A 21,817-nucleotide genomic window follows, 5' to 3' on the forward strand; every position below is an offset into this window, starting at 1 on the left:
TATAATTTGTTTATTCTTGTTTGTCTTCTCATATTTCTTGTGACTTATGTTTGCCCTTCAAAGTTTCTATTCATCTCTGGTCTTTCCATCAGGAATGCTTGGAAGTTCTATTTCATTAAAGATCATTCCCCTCCCCCATGTGTAGAATTATTCTCAGTTTTTATGGATAAGTTTTTCTTAATTATGAGCCTATATCCCTTGACTTCTGGAAAGTTGTATTCTAAGCTCTATGCTCTTTTATAATGGTAGCTGCTAAACCATGTGTGATCATGACTTTAGCTTTTTTGTACTTGAATTCTTTCTTTCTTGCTCCTTGCAGTTTTGTTTTGTTTCAGTTGTTTTTTTGACCTGGAAATTCTGGATTTGGCTATAATCTTTCTGGGAGTTTTCATCTTGGTGTTTTTTTTTTCAGGTAGTGACTGGTGTATTCTTTCTATTTCCACCTTTTCCTCTTGTTCTAAGAGATCTGGACAGTTTTCTTTTATGATTTCCTGAAATATGATATCTACACAATTTTGAGGGGGTCGTGGCTTTATGTTTTCCATGCTTTGCTATGATTTATTATTCATTTTCTGCTTTTTTAGCCTTTTGATTTTAGTTTAATATTTCTTGTTGTCTCATGGAGTCATTAGCTTCAATTTAGTCCATTTTAATTTTCAAGGAATTTGTTGCTTAGATGTTTGTACATCTTGTACCAAAATATTAACTCCCTTTCCAATGTTTTCTTCAATTGCTTTGAATCTCTTTTTCACTTTTTCCTCTACAATTCTCATGTAATTAATATACTTAAAATATTTTAACTATTTTTTGGGTTTGTTTTTAATCTTCATTTCTTCCAGAAATTTCAATAGCTGCGCTCTTTTTTCATACTTTGCTTGTAGATATTTTGGAATTGTATAATTTTGAGTTCTTATCTTGAGTTTTCTTGTTGCCATAATAGCTTTTTATGGTGGGATTCTTTTATAGTTTGCTCATTCTTCCTGGTTACTTCTTTGCTTTGGTTGGACTTTATGCTAGGTCCAAACTAAGTACTTCTGTATGGGATGTCTGGGCTAGTCATGCTCCAATTTTCTTGGGTGGTCCTGAGTGTGTGTTATTCTAGGATCTCAGAGGAAGCTCAGGCTGGGGCCCTGAAGGCTTTCAGTGCTCCCAAAATGGTTTGATTCAGCACAAAATCTACCTGTTGCACCCAATCCTGAGTTCTGCAAGTTCCTGACCTGGGTTTGAATCTAAGTAACAGGCCTGGTGGGCTTTCCTTGTTTGAAGTTTCAATAAACTACTGCTGGACTCAGCCACTATCAGACCTCTGGAAAGCTCTAATGGTTCAGAGTGACAGAACTGTAGGCTTCCCTTTGTATTGTGATTTCTTCCTTGATTATTCCACTACAGGTTTCAGACTGGGGTAGAAGCTGGAACTAAGACCAGTTCTGCTGCTTCTGGGTACATAGCCACACAGTTCTGTTTGGTTCTGAACTTGCTTCTTTCTTAGTACATAGCCTTAGTACTCTTCACCCTGGAATGCTACCCCTAGGTGCAGGTCTTCTCCTCAGTCTATCAGGATCTACAGGTAGTGAGTAGCAGAGTTGTCAGTTGGCACCTTTTCCTGCACTCTACACACGTTTAGGACCATCTTTGCTTTGTCTGGAACATCTTTTTGTTTTTTTTTTTTTGCTTTGGTGCACAGCCCCTCCATGGGCTGAAATACCATATAGAGTATACACTTGGCCAAATCCCATCAACAACGTCCATTGACCTCTATATCTTTTTGTCTATGCCAACCTAGACTAGAGAAATGACTCACTGTGATTTTTTCTTTGATTTTCCAATCAGAATTCAGTCTGGTGCATTTTCTAGATGTGTTCGGAGGAGTTTTGAGGGGAAATTGACAAGGAAGTACAACTTTCTGTACTACCTCCTATTCCTCCATTTTGACTCCAACTTTCCCACTGGAATGAGTCTTGAAAGGACCTAAGCCGAGTCTAGGAGGTACAGGGAAATATATTCTACTTGGTTGGAGTGAAAAAATAGAAATTGGAAATGGAGTGCCATTTATCAGGAAAAGTCAAAAAAGCCAAATTAATTAGATTATAGAATTTATGAAGATGTAATATTTAATAAGATAGAAAGGGTAAGTTAGGGTCAAGTTGTTAAAGACTTTAAGTGCTAAATAAAAACTATATTTGATCCTAGAGGCAATAGGGAACTTCTGGAATTTTTCTGGAAATCAGAGGCATATAGGTAGTGCATTGGATAGAGTATTATCTGGAGTCGCTGAGACCTGAGTTTTAATCTTGCCTCAGATACTTAGTAGCTGTGTGACCCTGGACAAGTCACCTAATTGTTTGGTTTAATTTCTTCATCTGCAAAGAAGAAATAATAATAACACTTCCCAGGGTTGTTGTGAGAATAAAATAACAGATGTAAAGTACTTTGTAATCATTAAAGCAGCATATAAAAGGTAGCAGTAGTTGTTAGCATTATTATTAGTTTAAGGAGATGATATGGTCAGACCTACACTTTAGGAAAGCCAATTTGACAGCTGCAACAAGGATGGCTTGGAATACGGAGAAGCTTAAAGCAGAGAGGACAATTACGGAGTCATTACAAATAGTCCAGGCAGGTGGGGTTAATGACTTCAACTTGGTTGTGGGTAGAGAGAAGGAAGTCCTAGGATTGTAGATTATAGTTGGAAGGATCCATTGAGACCATGGAGTTAAGTGTCTCATTTTATAGATGAGGAAACTGAGACCCAGAAAGGCCAGGGTCACATAGCTAATAAGTATCTGAGACAGGATTTGAACTCAGATCCTTCCGATTTGAGGTCCAGCATGCTTTTTACTTCACCACTTAGTTACTTGAGGGGACAGATCTGAGGGTACAAGTGTGTCTGCAACTTGAACACTTCGACCAGACTACCATGCAATGGTAGTAATCTAAGGGCCATTAATTATAGCCCAGAGAGAACAGAGTTTTAGTTGTTGGAAGCTGATTTTACTACCTGACAGTAGGTCCCATTTTTGTACAAGCTTTAAGGCAGACAAAGCATTATACATAAATCTGTTTTATTTATACTTCATAACAGCCCGACTTTGCTTGTGAAGATGAATGACTTGCATAAGGTCAAATTAATAAGTAGTAGAACTGGAACCCAGGCCTTTGAACTAGTCCATTTCTACTCACCGATTAAGCAAACAATTAGATCCTATATCCTTCAGGAAATTACAGTTTCTCTAAGTTCTTGTATCAAACGTTGACAGTGAATCCCACTGCTGTTCTGGGCGCCTGCATCAAAGGTGTCTCTGTTCAGCCCACAGCTGCTGAAGATGGCTTGAATCTTCAACATGGCAGAGCTACTACCTTCTGGGAAATTTTCTTTGGGAATCTGGGGGTGAGACTGAGAGAAATGTAACACAAAAGACTATTTTGAGGGGTTATGAAAAATGCAGAATGTGTCTAGCAATGAGAACTGAGTAATTCTGAGCCTCCATCTTAGCTTAAAGCTCCAACTGTAACCCAATTCCATGTTAGGATAATTTTATATAACCCCTGTTACATCTCAATTTATGGAAATAATTAGAGCAAATTAGATCACAGGAAAGTTTAATTAGCCAGGCATAGTTTTGCATTAAAGTTCATTTTCTGTGGAAATTAGAAAAGCCTGAGTAATTTGGTACTTCATTATATAATGATTTAGCGTCATACATCAATTGGGGGCTAGGAGCTGGTAACTGTGGATAAGGAAAGTAGATGGCCACATGCTCAGTGACCCAAGACTCGAGGTAGAAGTATGAAATATTTTGGCTCTTACAGGGGAAAGAAAACCAAGGGACAGAACCAATGAAGGTCAAGAATCCTTTAAAGTCCATTAGAGGCAGTTATTTCAAGTGCACTGAAGTGCCAACCTAAGTCTCACTCTCTCACACTGTGACCAGTGGAGAGCACAATCCTTGAGAAATTTTTTTTCTTTTAAATTTATTCATTTATTTTAGTTTACAGCATTAAGTTCCTCAAGTTTTTGAGTTTCAATTTTCTCCTCCTCCCTCTTTTCCCCCCTCCCCACCCAAGATGGCATGCAATCTGATATAGGTTCTATATATACCTTCACACTAAACATATTTACACAATAAAGTTGTAAAGAAGAATTATAACCAATCGAATAAACCACAAGAAAGAAGAAACAAAACAGAAACAGAAACAAAAACAAAAACAGAGAGAGAGCAAATAGCTTGCTTCAGTCTGCATTCAGACGCCCTAATTCTTTCTCTAGATGTGAATCGCTTTTTCCATCATGAGTCTTTTGGAGTTGTCTTAGAACCTTGGATTGCTGAGAAGAGCTGTATATCAAAATTAGTCATCGCAGATACAATGTGTCTATAGCTGAGTATAATGTTCTCCTAGTTCTGCTCCCCAGTCCTTGAGAAATTTAGTAAGACAGATGGATAATCAGGGAGGTGGCTTGGTGTTGAAAGAACACTGGACTAGCATCCTTGTCACTTGCTAGCTCTGTAACCCTAGGCAAGTTACTTAACCTCTCCACCTCAGTTTCTCCTCTTTTTAATTAAAAAAAGGATTACATTTGCAAAACCTATCTCACAGGACTATTGTGAAGAAAGTACTTTGGAAACCTTCAAGTTCTATAGAAAGGTTAATTATTATCAATATTATTTTTTTCTCTGCATATGCTTACCCAATGACAATTTATGTTGAAAAGAGACAAGATAGTATTTACTTGCTTTCAACATTCACTACATTAGACTTCAGGATGAACAGTTAGCACCTGCATATATAGGCAAATATTCTGGTGTCATGCAAGTCACAATGCCTTACTTTTTCTATCATTGACATCACCATTTTCCATATATGATTTGCTGGTCAAACAGCATACACACATTATATTTAATTCAGCTTATCTATCCAAAAATATCTGATAATTCTATCATTAATTTAATTGTCTTTAATTATGGTGAGTCAATTTGTATTATTATGGCATAATCTTTAAATTCAATAGGAGCCAAACATTAATAAACATGACTTTTTGTGAAGCATTTTAATAGTCAAATAATATATTGTCATAGAGGTTTTTTTTTCATTTAACTGAGCATTTATATAGACTTTTACATTCCATAAATGTGTTAAGTGCCTGTTGTATCTCAAGCACAGTGTTAGTCACTGCAGGCACAAAATTCAAAAGAAAACATTCCCTATTCTTAAGGACATTACATTCTATTGGTGACATAATCAATATAGAAGCTTTTGGACAACACTGGGGAATATGTCTTAAAAAGACAAAGAATTGATTTGAGTACAACCCGTAATTACATAAGATGCCACCTATTTTCACCGACATCTCCATTGTTCTTTTAATTAAGAGTAAGAAAATTTAACTCTTACTCAGAGAGAAGAAACCATATTAGCCAGAAAACCATAGTGGTGAAATGGCTAGAGACAAGACTAAGGAAGTAAGACCCGAGGTCAAATCCTGCCACAGACACTAGTTATGTGACTCTGGACAAGTCACTTAGCATATCCAAGTCTTGGTTTTACATATAAAATGGAAATATTAGTAGAACTTATTTCACAGGGTTGTCATGATAATCAAATGAAATAAGATATGTAAAGCAATTTATAAATGTTGGTTATTATTATTAGTGATCAGAATATCTGGATTAACCTTGGAAAACAACTTTCAGTTCCCAAAACTTTCTTTTAGGCATATTGGATAAAGGGACTTAATTAAGAACTATATACCACAAAATTTTAGCAAATATGTATTATGTAACATGATTACGCTCAAGGACATAAATCTGGAAGTGATCTTCTGCCTATTAAATATCATTGTCTTAGTAGATTTGTCTGTTGTTCAACTAAATATTTTCTATTCCTTCTTGCAATTATAATGATCCAGAATTCATGTCATGCTCATTTAATACTACTATGCATCAATTACACACATTTTATACTATTAAAGAATAAATATTGAATGTTATGAGATATTTTCTATTCATGCTTTACAAAGACAAATCTGCAGACCAGACCTATTTATTTATTTGTAGGACTTTTGATTTTATTGGTATAACATTACCTCTATCAATGCACCTCTAGGAAAAAAAAATATAAATTCCCTTGATTAGCTTTTAAAGTTCTATACAACCTGACTCCCACCTACTTTGCTAGTCTATTTAGATATTGTTAATAATAATAATAACTAGCATTTATATTGTACCTACTATGTACCAGACACTATGCTAGGTGTCTTTATAAATATTATCTCATTTACTCACAACAACCCTGGGAGGGATGTGATTTTATTATACTCATTTTACAGTTAAGGAAACTGAGGCAAATGAGTCTAAATGACTTGTCCAGGGTCATACAGTCAGTTTCCTCATCTGCAAACTGAGCTGGAGAAGGAAATGGCACAACACTCCAGTACATTTTCCAAGAAAACTCCAAATGGGATCACAAAGAGTTAGATGTGACTAAAAATGACTTAACAGTAACAATGAAGATTTTCAGCCATAGAAATTCATAAGTAAAAGGTTAAAAAGAAACATAGGATGATAGTATCATAGATTTTGAGCCATAAGGGACCAACCTGCTCATTTTGCAGATGAGGAAATTGAAACAGAAAGGCTAAGAGACCTTCCCAGCATCACATAGGTAGTAGGTGAGAGAGCCAGGATCTGAACCCAAGTCCTCTGACACAAAATCTAACACTCTTTCCATTGCAATATGTCTTCTCTTATTAAGAGCTCTTTATGGAGCCAAGATGGTAGCTTGAAAACAAGGACTTGCTTGAGCTCTCCTCCAAATTCCTCCAAACACCAGTAAAAAATGACTCTAAACAAACTCTAGAACTACAGAACTCATGAAATGACAGAGTGAAATAAGTCTCCAGCCCAAGATGGCCTAGATGGTTGCTGAGAAGGGTCTGTCACACCTTGCTGGGAGCAGAGTGCAGCCCACCGTGGGCCATGCAGGAAGACACCAGGCCAGAGTAGACTGAGCAGAGCAGGCTTCTCTACCCACAAATGCCAAAAACAATGGAGCAGGTCAGTGGGAAAACTGTTGGACCTGGGTGAGAGAAGTGCTTGGTTTGGCCCCAGCCCTGGGGTGGCAGAGGTGGCTACAGCTGTAACTGGGCTGCTGCTTTAGGCTCCAGGCCCACAGACTGTGGAGGGAATCAGGTGGCTGATCAGAGCAGGAGTGCAGGAATATCTTTGCTGGTGCTAAGACAGTACTCTGTTGCTTAGCCCTGCTTGGATCTGGGTTGCAGTCATGGTTGGTGGTCCTTGGGGGAGGAGGAATGCTGGTGTGACAAAGCTTGCAGTGACTGTGGAAAGGCAGTCCTCCTGGTAGTTACATGGCAGAAAGGAGTGCTTGCACTCACAGACCAGAGAATTGGCCAAGAGAGAAGCATCATACCACTTCAGAATAGAAGAGGCTCTGAAAACAGTAGTGCAAAACCCCTGAAGCTTGAAACAAAGCACTCTCCACTCTGGAAGCAGTCATACCCTGACAGAGAGCTTAAAGGTCAAGTTACTGGCTGGGAAAATGTACAGGCAGCATAAAAGGACTCAGACTATAGAATCTTTCTTTGGTGACAAAGAAGATCAAAACATACAGCCGGAAGAAGTCAACAAAATCAAAGATGCTACATCAAAAGCTTCCAAGAAAAAGATGAATTGGTCTCAGGTCATGGAAGAGCTCAAAAAGGATTTGGAAAATTAAGTAAAAGAAGTAGAGGAAAAATTAGGAAGAGAAGTGAGAGTGATACAAGAAAATCATGAAAAACAAGTCAACAAATTGCTAAAGGAGAACCAAAAAATACTGAAGAAAATAACACCTTAAAAAATAGACTGACACAAATGGCAAAAGAGCTCAAAAAAGCCAATGAGGAGAAGAATGCCTTAAAAGGCAGAATTAGTCAAATGGAAAAGGAGGTCCAAAAGACCACTGAAGAAAATACTGCCTTAAAAAGTTCTTTACTCCAGTCACATCTTTATATACCTTTGGCACAGATGCATTCAAATACTATTTTGAACTTATTAAAAATATATTATCAACATAGATGAATTGCACTGGGGGCACTTCACTTGTAATGATCATGAGTTGGCTGCATTGCATTTTATATTCCAAAGGCCATTTTTCTTTCTTTAACCCAAAGATATCTGGAGCATACTGCTATCTCTATGCTCAAAACAATCATGCTAATTAATACTAGCCCCCAGACAGGGGTTTTAAAAGAAATTAGGTTAGGCCAAAATAAATTATCCTGTGGGTAGGAACAATTTTAATAAGCATGGAAAATATCACACACAGCCCCAGTAATGTGCTCCCTGAGGCTGCTGATACTGACTAAGGTCAGATGCATAATATCTTTGATGCTAACAAAAACGTCTTTGGGCTAGTAGGCATTTTTTGAAGAGAAACTTTTTGGACTATTTTTAAAATCAGTTTTTATTGATATTTTCTCATCCTTCTATTAACATAGTAATCCCAAATATCTTCTTCTATCCTCTCCCAGAGAGCCATCCTGTATGAAAAATAATATTTTTAGGGAGGAAAAAAGTCAGTACAACTGATCAATATATTGAAAAGGTTCAAAAAATTTACAGTGTGTAACACCTATTGACCTCCCTCTTGCATAAAGAAGTGATTTGGGGCTATCTTCTCATATCTTTTTGTTCAAATCCTGCTTGATCTTTATAATTTTGTTACATTAACTTTTGATTTTTTGGGGTGTGTAATTGGTCTTTCCACTTGCACTGTTGTAGTTACTATGTATATTAGTTTCTCAGCTTTGCTGACTTCTCTATCAGTTCATATAGATTTTTCCATGCTTCTCTGTATTCATTCCATGTTTTATTTCTTACAGTACAACAGTATTCCATTTTATTCATGTACCATAATTTGTCTAGCCATGCCCCATCAAGGGGCATCTATTTTGTTTCTGATTCTTTAGCTACCATGATATATTTTGGAGTATATGGGGATACTCTTCTTATTGATGGCTTCTTTGTTGTATAAGGCCAGCAATGGAGTCTCTGGTTCAAAGGGTATGGACATTTCAGTCGTGTTATTTGAGTAATTCCAGATTGCTTTCTAAAATGGTTGTACTATTTCATAACTCTACCAACAATGTATTACTGTACCTGGATTTTTTTTTTAAGAACCATGTAGGCCACTCATCATATTTACTTGGTACAAATATTCGTGACAATATATCATCATGCAGTCTTCAATAAAAGGGCAAAACTTTATTATTTTATGTACTTTCAATTCAAATATGGCCTAATTTCCCATTCAAGAAATATGGGTTTGTTGTATTGGGAGGGACATTATGCACAATTCAAAGTATTTCTCTTCTGTCTTCTAGGTTAAGTGTTTATCACACTGTTGTGTCAAAAGTTTAAGTCAGTTGGATCTAATAGGTAGGTAGGAATAGAAATAAAACTTGATATTTGGGGGTATAGGACTTCAAAAAATTTGATCCCTAGATAAGCAGACCACATTTAGACATGGTCTTAGGAAAACCTCATAGATTTAGAGCTGAAAGGGGGTTAACTTATTAAAATAAATTTAACTGGGGAGGGGGAGACTCCACATCACTCAAGATGACCAATGGGGAGGTTTTTCTGGGGTCTGCCCATGGAGGATCTCTTCTGGTCATAGGTAGGTAAAAGTGGGGCAAAGGAAGACTGTAACCAGGCAGCTTTCTATTTTAATGAATTATTCTTGCTAATTAGGGACTACAGTCAGATGATTCTTCTCTGAAGCAACAGTAAATTTTGGTAGGGACAAAGCTCTTATTGTCCCACCTTAGTTACAGTTCTAAATAAGAGAAAGTCTTTTCGGTTCAGTATCACAGGATTAGAATTTTAGGGAAAAACAGGTCTTTGGAAATTTGAAATTTTCCTCTAATAATTTTGAAATCTGAATCAAGGATTGGGTTAATAGATTCAGGCTCTACAATAGATAATAATGTAATTAAGACTCTACAATATATAATAGAGAACAGACTCTACAACATGGTAGCCAAAGTATAGATACCATTGAAGGAACTCTAAGGATGATAACTTCTTTCTTCTTTTACAGGGGTAGGTAGTCTAAATATATGCCTTTTTTCTTTGTATAGTCATTTTGGTGATGGGAACTAATGAAGCAAGCTAGAGTTGAGGTACTTAGGAGGTTTTCTAAGGACCAAATGCATATTAGTGGAGGATATGAGTTAGGACTGGTTGGGACATAATGGTAACATGGTAAAAATAGGAGAGAAGAAGGATGGAGAGAGATATCAATTTATTTTCTACCCTAAAATTGTTAAGATAAGACCACCATAGGCCACTTCCAAACTATAATATGGTATGATTGATTCAACAAATATGTGTTGTATGTTCTTCTGGATGTTGTGAATGGATGAGGACAAACTAGAATGTTGACCTCAGTAATGTGATGGCTTGAGAAGGACCTAAAAAAAAACTGCCCCATTTCATGCCTCACTTCCCCTCAGGAGTTCACTGAGCCAGGATTTTCTTGTGATGTTTAGATTGTAAATAAATCCCAGTTAGGTATTGAATTTGCAAAGTAACCTTAATCTTAATGACTTCCCAGTGATCCCCATGTGAGACAGGATAAAGATCATGGGGTGTCAACTTCTACAAACCTTGGTTAATGGGTTAGTAGATTCTGATTCCTAGACTTTTATTTTATTTTTTGATTCCTAGACTTTTATACATCTCTCCCTCACTCTTTTCTCTCATTTCCCAGGTAAACCAACTTACTACATGGTATGTGGGTAGCATAAACTATTGGAGTGTTACTAAAAACTTTTAATTTGTAGTTAGTAATCCACTATTTTGATGGATCTGTGATCTCATTGATATCAGTGTTCCCTCCAGTGATATAGATTGCAACTCATCTATGAGCCTGTCCATCCTGGGTAACTCTTGTGCACATCCTCATTAATTCGTTAAATAAATATTATAAATATCTCCATTAATTCATGAACGTTTATACGTCAGGCACTTTGCTAGACAGTGGGGATGAAGGATTTCCTGTCTTCAAGGAGCTTACATTCAAATGACAAATTTATTCCAAGTTGTCCACCAAACACACCATGGAGCCTCTTCTATTTCTTGTGATCTTAAAAAGGTATATATCAATGTGGCACACCATCTATGCATTGCTTATACGTAACTGTCATGATGAGAAAGTCTTCTATTTAGATGATATAATTCTTTATTTACTGCTTCTCCCATGTAATGCCTTCTTTTTATTTGTTTCAGGCAACTCATACCCATCATGCAACTCTACGATACCCTTTGGCTGATCTTCAATGTAAGTTCTGCAGTGAGACATTGCATGACTCAAAATTATGCAATATCACAAGAAGAATACTGGTTTTTAAAAGATAGGCTTTTGATTCAAGGAGAAGCTTTGGGCCATGGAAAGAACTGTAGCACTTTCTAAAGTCAAATCTAGACTTTTCTTTTCCTCCCCTTCAGCTCTGGATACCTCACTGTCCATACACAGTATCTGTGTCAGAAATGAATGAGCTCTATAGGTTGTCCATCTTACTGCACATCACCCCCTGGACAAAAGGCATTCTTTATTTATCTGACTAAAACTCTTCACAATTAAAATCAAGGTAAAATTAGTGACAACAAATGAGGGATGTACTCACTCTCCGATGTTTTCTTGGCCTGCTTAGTTATCAGAGAGGTAGAAGACTGAATATTCACGAATATATCCAAAACTTAAATAGGGCAATAGTCTGTACCATTCAACTTTTTCTCAAGGGTGCCAATAATTATAGAATTAGATATTTAAAGCTGGAAGAGGCCTTTGGGGTGATTAAATCCAACTCCCTCATTTTACATGTGATGAAATTGAGGCCCAAAGAAGTTAGATGACTTTTCCAAGGTCACATAGCTAGAAGTCTGAGTCAGGAGTCAAACTCAGACCACCCTGATTCCAAGCCCATTGGTATACTATGTAGTCAGACTGATGCAGCTAGAATACCATGTCCTCATTCATGTATCCATTCATTCACTCATTTGACAAATATTTATTGAATGCCTATTATGTGCAAAGTATCTCCCCTGATAGAAAAGCTAATTTACAGAGAAATAGCCAACAGGTAGTAAGAATGTAGAATTAGTAAACTGCAAAGTAGTATACTCTCCCAGTTATGTATTTATTCATGGAAAAAGTTGAACAGAGACTTCAAAGGAACCAAATCTGGGGAGTTAAAAAGGAGAGACAACTTTAATACTTTATTGTATAGTATATAAATTATTGCTAATAACTATGGGCATAATATTAGCATAAATGATACCTGGAGCAACATCAGAACTTCCTGGGTTTATTTTCATGTAAATCAGGGAGTTGGATAAAATCATCCCCAAGGTTTTTTTCTAGCCCTAAGATTTTAGGAATTCATGGCTCTAAACTGTTTCCCTACTCCATGCAAAGTAAGCCCCTTGAGGGCAGAGACTGTTTTGTCTTTACATCTTCAGCATGTGGCCTAGTGTCTTGCATGTAGTAGACATTAATAAATGTTGATTGGAATTGAACATGACTAGTGGATTTTTTTAAATAAGTAAAACTTCTCAAGGCTTAGCCAAGAATAATATAGCTTTGTGAAATCAACTTAAGGCTAGTTCTAAAAAGAAAAAAACTTCTAATGAATACAAAACTATTTACACTTTACATTCTAGACCTAACATGTCCAGTACTCATATACATATGTATGTGTATGTATGTATGTAAATATATATATATATATATATGAGAGTCCTGTATTAGAAGGAATGAAAACTATCTTCTTGGCCAACTTTGCTATTAGTCATCTGTGTTCAAATTTCGTATCATCTCTCGATCTGTTTCTTCCTCTGTAAAAAGATTGAAGTTAAATTAGATAATCTCTAAGGTCCCTTCTAGTCTTACAATTCTATGGTTTAGTTGATTGACTATTGTGTAACTGAAATATTTGTACATATGATGTTGAATGGGTTGTTTGCTTAAAAAAAACCCTCTTGTTTTCTCTCAGATAATGAAATCCTTGGGGATGAGAATTATATCAGAATAAACACTTAGGCATCTAACACAATGACATCAGCCCGATGGTCACAATAAATATTTGCTGATGGACAGCATTCAGGATTTCACAACATCTGGAGCATGTCTTTTTCTTTTCTATTCTTACATTCAGATTGCCTGCATGATGTGCGTAGAGTACATTAGCTTGTGATTAAGTCTCACTAAACTAAATAACTAAAATAGCTTTTCACTTCAACCTTGAAAGTAGGGGAATGTACATACCCAGAAAATATTCAGCATTAGACAGGAACAGTTTCTAGTCTGGGAATTATTTACCTTTAAGAATTTCCCATGAGAATATCTGAAAAACAAAACAAAACAAAACATATGTATCTCATGGACTTTAGAAAAATTTAAAAGCAATTTGATTTGAGGTAATTTCTCTGAGCAAGCATAAAGATTCCCTCATATGTATCTATAATGAATCTCATCAGAAAAACCCAATCATTTGTTGATTGATACCTCTGACAAACCTCCATTTACTCAGGGGAACTTCTAGGGTTGTAATACAAATGTTAAGATTGTTCTTGCATAAAGGGCGGGGGTGAAATCATGCAGGAAATTTGAAGCAAGTATTAAATTTTTTTTTTATTAAAAAATGCTCCATTCCCTTCCCTTTGTCTCTCCCCCACAGCCAACTTTCTGTTTTGGCTCCTTGACTCCATGAGTCACGGGGCCCACCTCTCCATGCTACATAGAAGAAATATTGGCTGGCAGATTCATTTCTTTCCCTCTGCTCCATTATATTTATACATGCACATACACATATACATATATGTATATTTATATACATATATTATACACACGTGTATACATCCATACACACACACACGCACATATATATGTGCGTGTGTGTGTGTATATATGTATAAAACTGGAATTTTGCTGTTTGGTGTGTGATATGAATGATAGCAGATATTAATGATGTGCTCTACCAAAGGGGAGTGACCACAATGATGTGTTTTAAATTTGATGCCACTTTTCAAGTGCTTTTGAAATTTCATGCCTCAGAGCCTGGCATCTTCCAAAATAAATAAATAAATAAATCTGGATCTAGTATAAAATTCAGAGAATTGAGTATTGTCTACTAAAGCAACAAGATTTACGAGAAACGTCTGGCTCAATTGCATTAGGAAAAAAAATGATTTAAAAAAATTGTTTCCCTGCCTTTTAAAATGAAAACCATCTGCAATGAAAAATTTAGAATGATAAATCTTCTCTTTTCGCACTACCACTGATAAATTGCTCGTTTTCTTTTGGGGGGGGGAAGTGGATGGGGAGGGGAGATGAAGGAGGTGATACAGGACACAGATATTCATTACCAGTTTAAAGGACACTTGGTTTAAAAAAAATCTATTTGTTCTTTTACTAAGATCCTTAAGGAGATATCAGACTTATAATTGAAAAGGGACGCTAAGAAATAACTTGTTGGAACTAAAGTTTCGCCAAGGTTGGCATTTACTAGCTGTAGGGAGAAAAAAAAAGCTATTTTCTTTTGATTCTTAATAACATGGTGACTTTGAGTCTTAGGGTGAATTTAAGGTATGCCCTGTTTCACGCAGCAAAGTTTTAAATAGGGAGTCTGTTTTAAGTGGGCCAGTTTATTCCAGACTATATTTCTATACCATCTTGAAAGAAGAATCAATAATGGATGTTTATCCATTGCTGTCAGCTTTTTGCTTTAGCATCATTCCCCTCGAATCCAAGCTTTTCTGGGAAATGGATCTAGAAATGGGGAGCAGAAGAAAAAAATAACCAACCCATTTCTGTTTCCTTTTATTCTTCTGCTCTTTCAGAAGAGGAAAAAAAGGAAGGTTTTTTTGTTTGTTTTTTGTTTTTTAAAGAACTCCATGTTTGTTTGGTTTTCTTCCCTACTATAAAAACACTCCTGGAAGAGGATCTATGTATTAAGTTTGTTTTGTCACAGTTCCTAGCATACTCTGAGTATGAACAATAATAATAGCCAACATTTGTGCAATACTTTACGGTTTTAAAACACTTTACACATATTATCCCATTTAATCCGGACAACCACCCTGTGAGGTTGGTATAAGCATCATCTCCATTTTACAGATGAGGAAACTGAGGATAAGTTAAGTAACCTGCCCAAAGTCACACACCTGATAAGTGCCAGATGCAGGATTCTAATTCTTCCTGGCTCCATCTGGCCCTCTATCCACTGTGTAATCTAGCTGCCTTAATAAATAATGCATCATAATACCATTGAATTATATAAAACTACTTTCCATTCTCCACAATTCTTTGTTTATTAAACAATAAAGTATCAATTCCAAAATACTTTGCTTTGAACCAGAAGAAGGTTAATGATGGCTTTCATACCTCTCTTCAAAAATAGGGGCACCTTACTTTTGCTTGGAAAACAGAGTTTAATTTGGGAATCCAGGTGCTGGCTTTCCTAGTCACAAGCCAAGGTAATTGTTTCTTAATGCAACCTGGCAGTGCCATTGAGGACGGATTATACCGAGCTACCATCCGAAGGTGTTCTAAGCAAGTGACAAATCCTTAACAGTGAGTCTCTGGATCTGCCCGGGTAAGCCGGGTGACTGCTTCTGGAGGAAGACAAGAGCACAGAGGAGCTTGGAGATCTGAGGAGGCAGGTGCTGCTGCCTTAATGACTAGCATTGTCAATGTTGTGCTATGGGGATGGCTGCTGCAGATTCACTCTCACTCTTCTCATGGGTGTTGCTATGGGTACCAGCTCAGAGGTGTTGTAGAAAAAAAAGGGCTGGGGGGGAAGCTGATGAACAACAGAAAGAAATGAAGGCTTTATGATGACATAACACTATGAAGACATCCTTCCCATGTGAGCAGGTATATTGCATTCTGCAAGAGGGGTCCATTAAATATGGAGGGGAAGAGAGGTAGAGTAGGAGAACTGGTCAAATTATCAACAAAGTATGTGGAATCAACTGTGACATTGGCCCTAATCTCCATAAGGGGAATGATGATGTGGGACCTTTGGTATTAGGAGTTCAACCAACGTATCATCAAATGCCCTTGCAAGCCACTAAAACACACATACACACACACACACACACACACACACACAAACATAATCTGTAGGAATGTTTCTGTGGCAGAGCAAAACTTGGGAAACCTGTTCATTATTTTAAAGGCTGCATATCCTTGTACATTCATTCTAACTCCTACTGTTTCTCTACCCTGATCATTGATCTTGTAGGGGTACTGACATGCTAGCATTTGGCTTCCAAATTAAACATCAAGATAACCTCTCCTAAATACATTCATCAACATTAGCTTAATGCACTCTCCCCAGTGTACTTTGGCCTTTTGGAACCGGACAAGGAAATCTCATGGCTACATTTGAACAAATTGTTGAATTTCAATGATTATGTGCAAATGTCAGATTCCTTCGCAGCCGAGCTGGAAAAGTGACATTGTTCTAGTCTCCCAAGTTTATTCCACTTATTAAAATGGCATAAACAATGCTGAGATGGAGAGGAGGCTTTTCTACAATCCCTTACTACTGTGTTGTAATTATTGAATCTGTGTACATATTTGTAAGGGGAGTGATTAAAATATTGCTCTGAAAAAGATAGCAAGTTCCCCCTCCCTTCCCATCGCTATGGATTAGAGATAATAGAACTTTCTAGGTTTTGGGCTATGTGCATTACTCTAAGCTTCTCTAATCTGGCCTGATGAGTTTGCATACTGAGCACAATGCTATAAGGTGTGGTTGTTGTTTTTTTTTTCCCCCTCTGCTCATTACATTTCACTCTCTACTCTTCCATTTTAAAATCCTAGGTTGTTGCTAGGAATGTCAGCCAGAATAACATTCATAATTTGAAACCACTGCCCATTATTTTCACACATATATCATGTAACTGTCACCAGACACCAAATTCTAGGATGATTTCCCCAAACTCATGGAAGGCCAGTGTTGGATACCTCTTTCCTTAAAAAAAAATATTTTTACTAAAATCGTAGAAGAGGTCTCTTAGCCCTGAACTCTCCTGAACTCTCACACACACACACACACACACACACACACACACACACACACACAAACACAGACACACACAAGCTTCAGTTTACACTAGTTATATAATAAGGAAACTTCTTATGTAATCATACACAACAATCGTATTGAAGATCTCAAGCACAGATTTCTGTTTTTCCAGCTATGGTTCATGATACATATCAGGGCTGTCCAAAATATGGCCCGCCAGTCGCATATAGCCCGCAGTGTGATTTTATGCGGCCCGCCTGTAGGTTTTAATTTTCATGAGCGAAAAAATAAAATAATAATTTGCATGGAATGCACATTAGATTTTTTAAATTCCATCACTAATAATCTCATTGATGTTAATTTTCTTTGGTGCTTTTAAGCAGTATTATGGGCGGAACATATCGCACGGAATTTTCAATCGATCTGTGGGATGCGTTCCTCTGTATGATGCAAACTAGTCAGTAGGCACCTACCTATATACTGTTGCATTGTCACTTTGTTGTTTTGTGTTTGCTTTCATGCTTTGTGCCTTCACCAGTCATATTATTTTCCCCACTTTCTATTAGTGTGCCATATTTTTTTATTTTGGGTGCAGCCCTCCAGTAATTATTTTATTTTAATGCGGCGCTAAGATAACCTAAGGTTGGACAGCCCTGGTGTGGTACATGTGGCCGCCGGGCTGTATTTTGGACAGCCCTGATGTACACCAGCAGCAAATTTGTATCAAATGCAGTTAGGTCCATGGCTCTGAGAAAATATACCATGAAATGAAAATGCAAATGGTACTTAGTGGGTTTATGGGTAGATACTCTGTCCTATTATTCTAAGAATCAACTTCGGGCCTGGATTTAAGTTACTCTACATTGGCTCATTTTACATCTACCCACTGGTATTTCTCTTTTATGTCTAGTTGTTAACGAATTACTTAAATTTCAAATTGTAGTAGAGAAAAAAATTGATTAAAATAGAAGCAATACCAACAAGCACTTCCAAATGCCAATGGCCTTCAGCAAGGTACTCCATCTTCTCCTAACTCTCCAGGATCAGGAGGTTGTAAAGTCCAGCCTAGTCCATCCTCCTGATCCTGGTTCTGATATTAATCTAAGGAAGCCACTTGCCTTTCACCACGACACTAAGGCTTCATGAATAGAAAAGCCACTTCTGCTTGACACAGGAACTCCACTCCTGTGTGACAGCAGGTGTGACCTACCTGGGATTAACAGAGTATATAGTTCACATTAACTTTGAAAGCCAGGCACCAGCTGGAGTAAAGAATTCTCAGTGCTCTCTCAGTACTGCTATATTAGTAGCCAATGTCTTAACTTGGTAAGGAGAAATCTCAAAGCTTCTAAAGTCCTTGGAGGAGGCAGCTGAACACTATTTTTTTAATTGGGTGGAGAGCCATCCTCAGAGTTAGAAAGGTGTTCAAGTCCCGCCTGGCTTCTATTGGTTCTGCCATCCGGAGCAAGTCTCTCATTCTTCTAGCTCTCTAGGAAACTAAAGATTCTAAGTGGAAGAGCAGGTTTGATCTGCATTGTAACAGTGGTGGTTTCCTCATTGGGAGTGCTTGATACTAATGGAATCATAGGCGGCCAGTCCTGGTACCCCAATCGCCTTTGTATTAAACATAGAAGAAATAGTGTCAACTGAATATTAAAGGAAGGGAGAACCTTGGTTTAGTGGAGAGGAGGAACCAGGCTGCCTTCAGTTTGGAAGCCAACCTGGTTAAAGCCTTAAAACTAGAAGAAGAAAGCCTCTCATTATGAGGGAAGGTGGAATTTTTCTGATTGGGAAGGTCAGAGGTAGGCCAAGAAATAAAAAATAAGTAATTGTATGGAGAGTGTAATTAGCAAAGAAATTCCAAGTGCTTAGCACTGCTTTACTGTTGTTACTTGTCTACATATTAGGAAGCATGAGCTCTATCAGTTTAAAGCGACTTTTTGTTCTTATTTTTTGCTACGCTGTAATAGCAGGTCATAGATTTAGAGATACAAGGGATTTAGAGGTCACCCAGTCAACGTTGCCATTATACAGATGAGGAAATAGAAGCCCAAAGAAGTCACATGACTTTCTTTAGGGTACACAGCAAGAGTAAGAGAGAGAATTTTAATCAATTGGTAAACATTTATTAAGTGCTGACTACGCGCCAAGCACGGTGACATATATAAAGGCAAAAGACAGTACCTGCCCTCAAGGAGTCAAAAATCTAACACAACATGCAAACAAATATATACAAATAAGCTATATACTGGATAAATAGGAAATTAACAGAGATTTTCCTCTGATTCTTCTTCTATTTGCTGTTTTCTAAGTTTGATCTATACAATCTGGTCATTTTCTGCAGCAGCATCCTTAGTTCTTTCTTCCATAAGTTTGAACAGTACATCAGACTTTTGTGGTTTGGGGAGAGAACTGGTATCTGTGCAATAGTCGAGCACTAGCATAATTACATTTCTTTTTCAGTTACTAAATGTGGCTTGTTCCTTGATTTTCACTGACTTGAATACTTTGTACAACTGAAAACGAACATAGTCATACTGCAGCTTTGTGTTCTATGTCTTCCTTTATTTTTAAAATGTCATAGGGTCATGGAGTCAAGGCAGGAGATTAAAAAAAAACCTTGGCATTTACTTATTTCTGTATTTGTTGTGCCATCCCAGTGGCATGTGAGCTCCTTTTCTGGGAAGAAAGTTGGAACTGTAGCTCTCAAATTACAGAGAAACCAGATTGATGCAGAGTGGAATAAGAAGCAGGAGAACAGTTTTTAGTGTAACATCAGCATTGCAAGGCTAAACAATTTTGAAAGACTTAAAAACTCTGATCACTCACGATTAAAGAGGATGATGATGAAGAATGCTACCCATTTCCTGACAGAGAAATGATGGACTATTATGCAGATGGAAAAAAAAAATTTGGACTTCACCAATATGGGTATTTCTTTTGCTTAACTATTCTTATTTGCTATGAAGATTTTTAATAGCCCCCTCCCATGGTGGTGGAGGTGAGGGGGGAAGGTGGGAGGAAAAAGATATTTTGATAATTTTTTTTAAAAATAGAAAAATAAAGAAGAGAGGACTCCAGGATGACACACAGATCAAGATGGTGCCATCTCTGATGCTGCTGCCGCAGCTGTCCTAGCTCCTCTCTGTTCTGGGCCAACTCTCACACCACATTTTGGTTCGTTCAGCATTTTATGTTCAGGACAACCAAAAAGACAAACCTAATTGGCTGAAAGTTATATGAATCTTGGGCACTACTGCAGGCTTGTGGGCCTTCCTTCTCCAACAAGATGAAGAAGATATTTTAGAGTATAAAAGAAGAAAAGGGCTAGAACAAATTATTTGAATCTGCTTCTTTCCTAATTGTGTTCCATAAGAAGTGAAGACAACCAGTTTGTGGGCCCATTAAATGATATATCAGAAAAACAAGTTGTGCTACAATTTCTCTATAATACCACAGAATATACAAATAAAAACTCATCTAAAAAGGATACTTGCCCACTTTTCAGGTTATATACATCCTATCAACTTGTAGAAAAGTCAGTTTGAAACCAGTATTTAATCCACATGTGCATATGAGAGGCTTGAAAGGCATTAACTTACACTTTGAAGGCATTCACATAGATAAACAAATTAAGCATTTCAATAACAAATAAAAATAAAAAAATTAGAAAACAGATGTAAGCTCCTAAGATGCATAATTTTTGTCTTTATACATTTCCAGCACCTAGTATGGGTACCTGGAAGAAAGTTGTTGCTTTATAAATGCTTTTAATTGAATGGAATTGGTATATCCAGTGTTATATTTTTATGGCATGGATAGCTCCACATTGGTGTTTATCTAATATAGAAAAACAATACTACTCATTATTATCAATGATCAGAAATATAATCAGGGCACAGCCGGCTGCAGACGGGGCGGAACGTGCCGGGACTAGACGAGCGTGACGTGCTGGGCCGAGAGGGAAGGACAGACTGACGGGAGCATGAAGCCCGCTGTGGACGAGATGTTCCCCGAGGGTGCCGGGCCCTACGTGGACCTGGACGAGGCGGGAGGCAGCACCGGCCTTTTGATGGACTTGGCAGCCAATGAAAAGGCGGTCCATGCGGATTTCTTTAATGATTTGGAAGATCTTTTTGATGATGATGATATCCAGTGAAATGATTTCCAGCTATGGAAACCCAAGATGTTAATTCTTTGTTTTGTAGCAATAGCGTGAATACTCTTTTATTTAATCAAAAGATGGTATGTGATCTCTAAAGAGCTTCTGGAAATACTCAAAAGTTGGGAAATGGTTACCAAAACAGGAAATTAATTATGAAAAAATGTTAACCATTAAGAAGCTACTGGTAGATATCTTTTAATATCGGCTGTTTTCCTTGTTTGAATAAATATGAAAAAAGTTTTAAAAAAAAAGAAATATAATCAGTAATATATGGGATGTACCTAGAGAGGTTACCTAGTTTGTCCCCTAACTTTGGCATGTTATTAATGAAAGCAAAGTGGAAAATGTGATAGCTATGGAATCAGAAGACCTGGGTTTGAAACTTCCTTTTACAATTGTTGAAGAAAAAAATTAATAAAATACTATATGATTTAGGTTCACCTGCCAGAAATAATTTTGTTGATATATATCCAATATATTTCTAGCTTAGAGAAATAGATGACCAAATTGGCATAATCCCCCATGCCTTCTAATGTGATTCTCTGCCCAAGAAGATT

At 37.1% G+C, this 21,817-nt stretch overlaps 1 protein-coding gene across 1 annotated transcript; it reads left to right on the forward strand.

Moving 5' to 3' along the window:
- Positions 1-20,998: 20,998 nt before the first annotated feature.
- On the forward strand, positions 20,999-21,496 carry LOC118829298 (COP9 signalosome complex subunit 9-like). The gene has a single exon (XM_036736306.1). The coding sequence runs from the start codon at positions 21,081-21,083 to the stop codon at positions 21,252-21,254; it is 174 nt and encodes a 57-aa protein (XP_036592201.1). The 5' UTR covers positions 20,999-21,080; the 3' UTR covers positions 21,255-21,496.
- The last annotated feature ends 321 nt before the right edge of the window (positions 21,497-21,817 follow it).

Source organism: Trichosurus vulpecula, chromosome 8 (assembly GCF_011100635.1).
Source record: "Trichosurus vulpecula isolate mTriVul1 chromosome 8, mTriVul1.pri, whole genome shotgun sequence".
Lineage (NCBI taxonomy): Eukaryota > Metazoa > Chordata > Mammalia > Diprotodontia > Phalangeridae > Trichosurus > Trichosurus vulpecula.

Bases quoted from the DNA above. Each gene is read 5' to 3' on its own strand.
- LOC118829298 (XM_036736306.1), top strand. From the start codon at position 21,081: ATGAAGCCCGCTGTGGACGAGATGTTCCCCGAGGGTGCCGGGCCCTAC.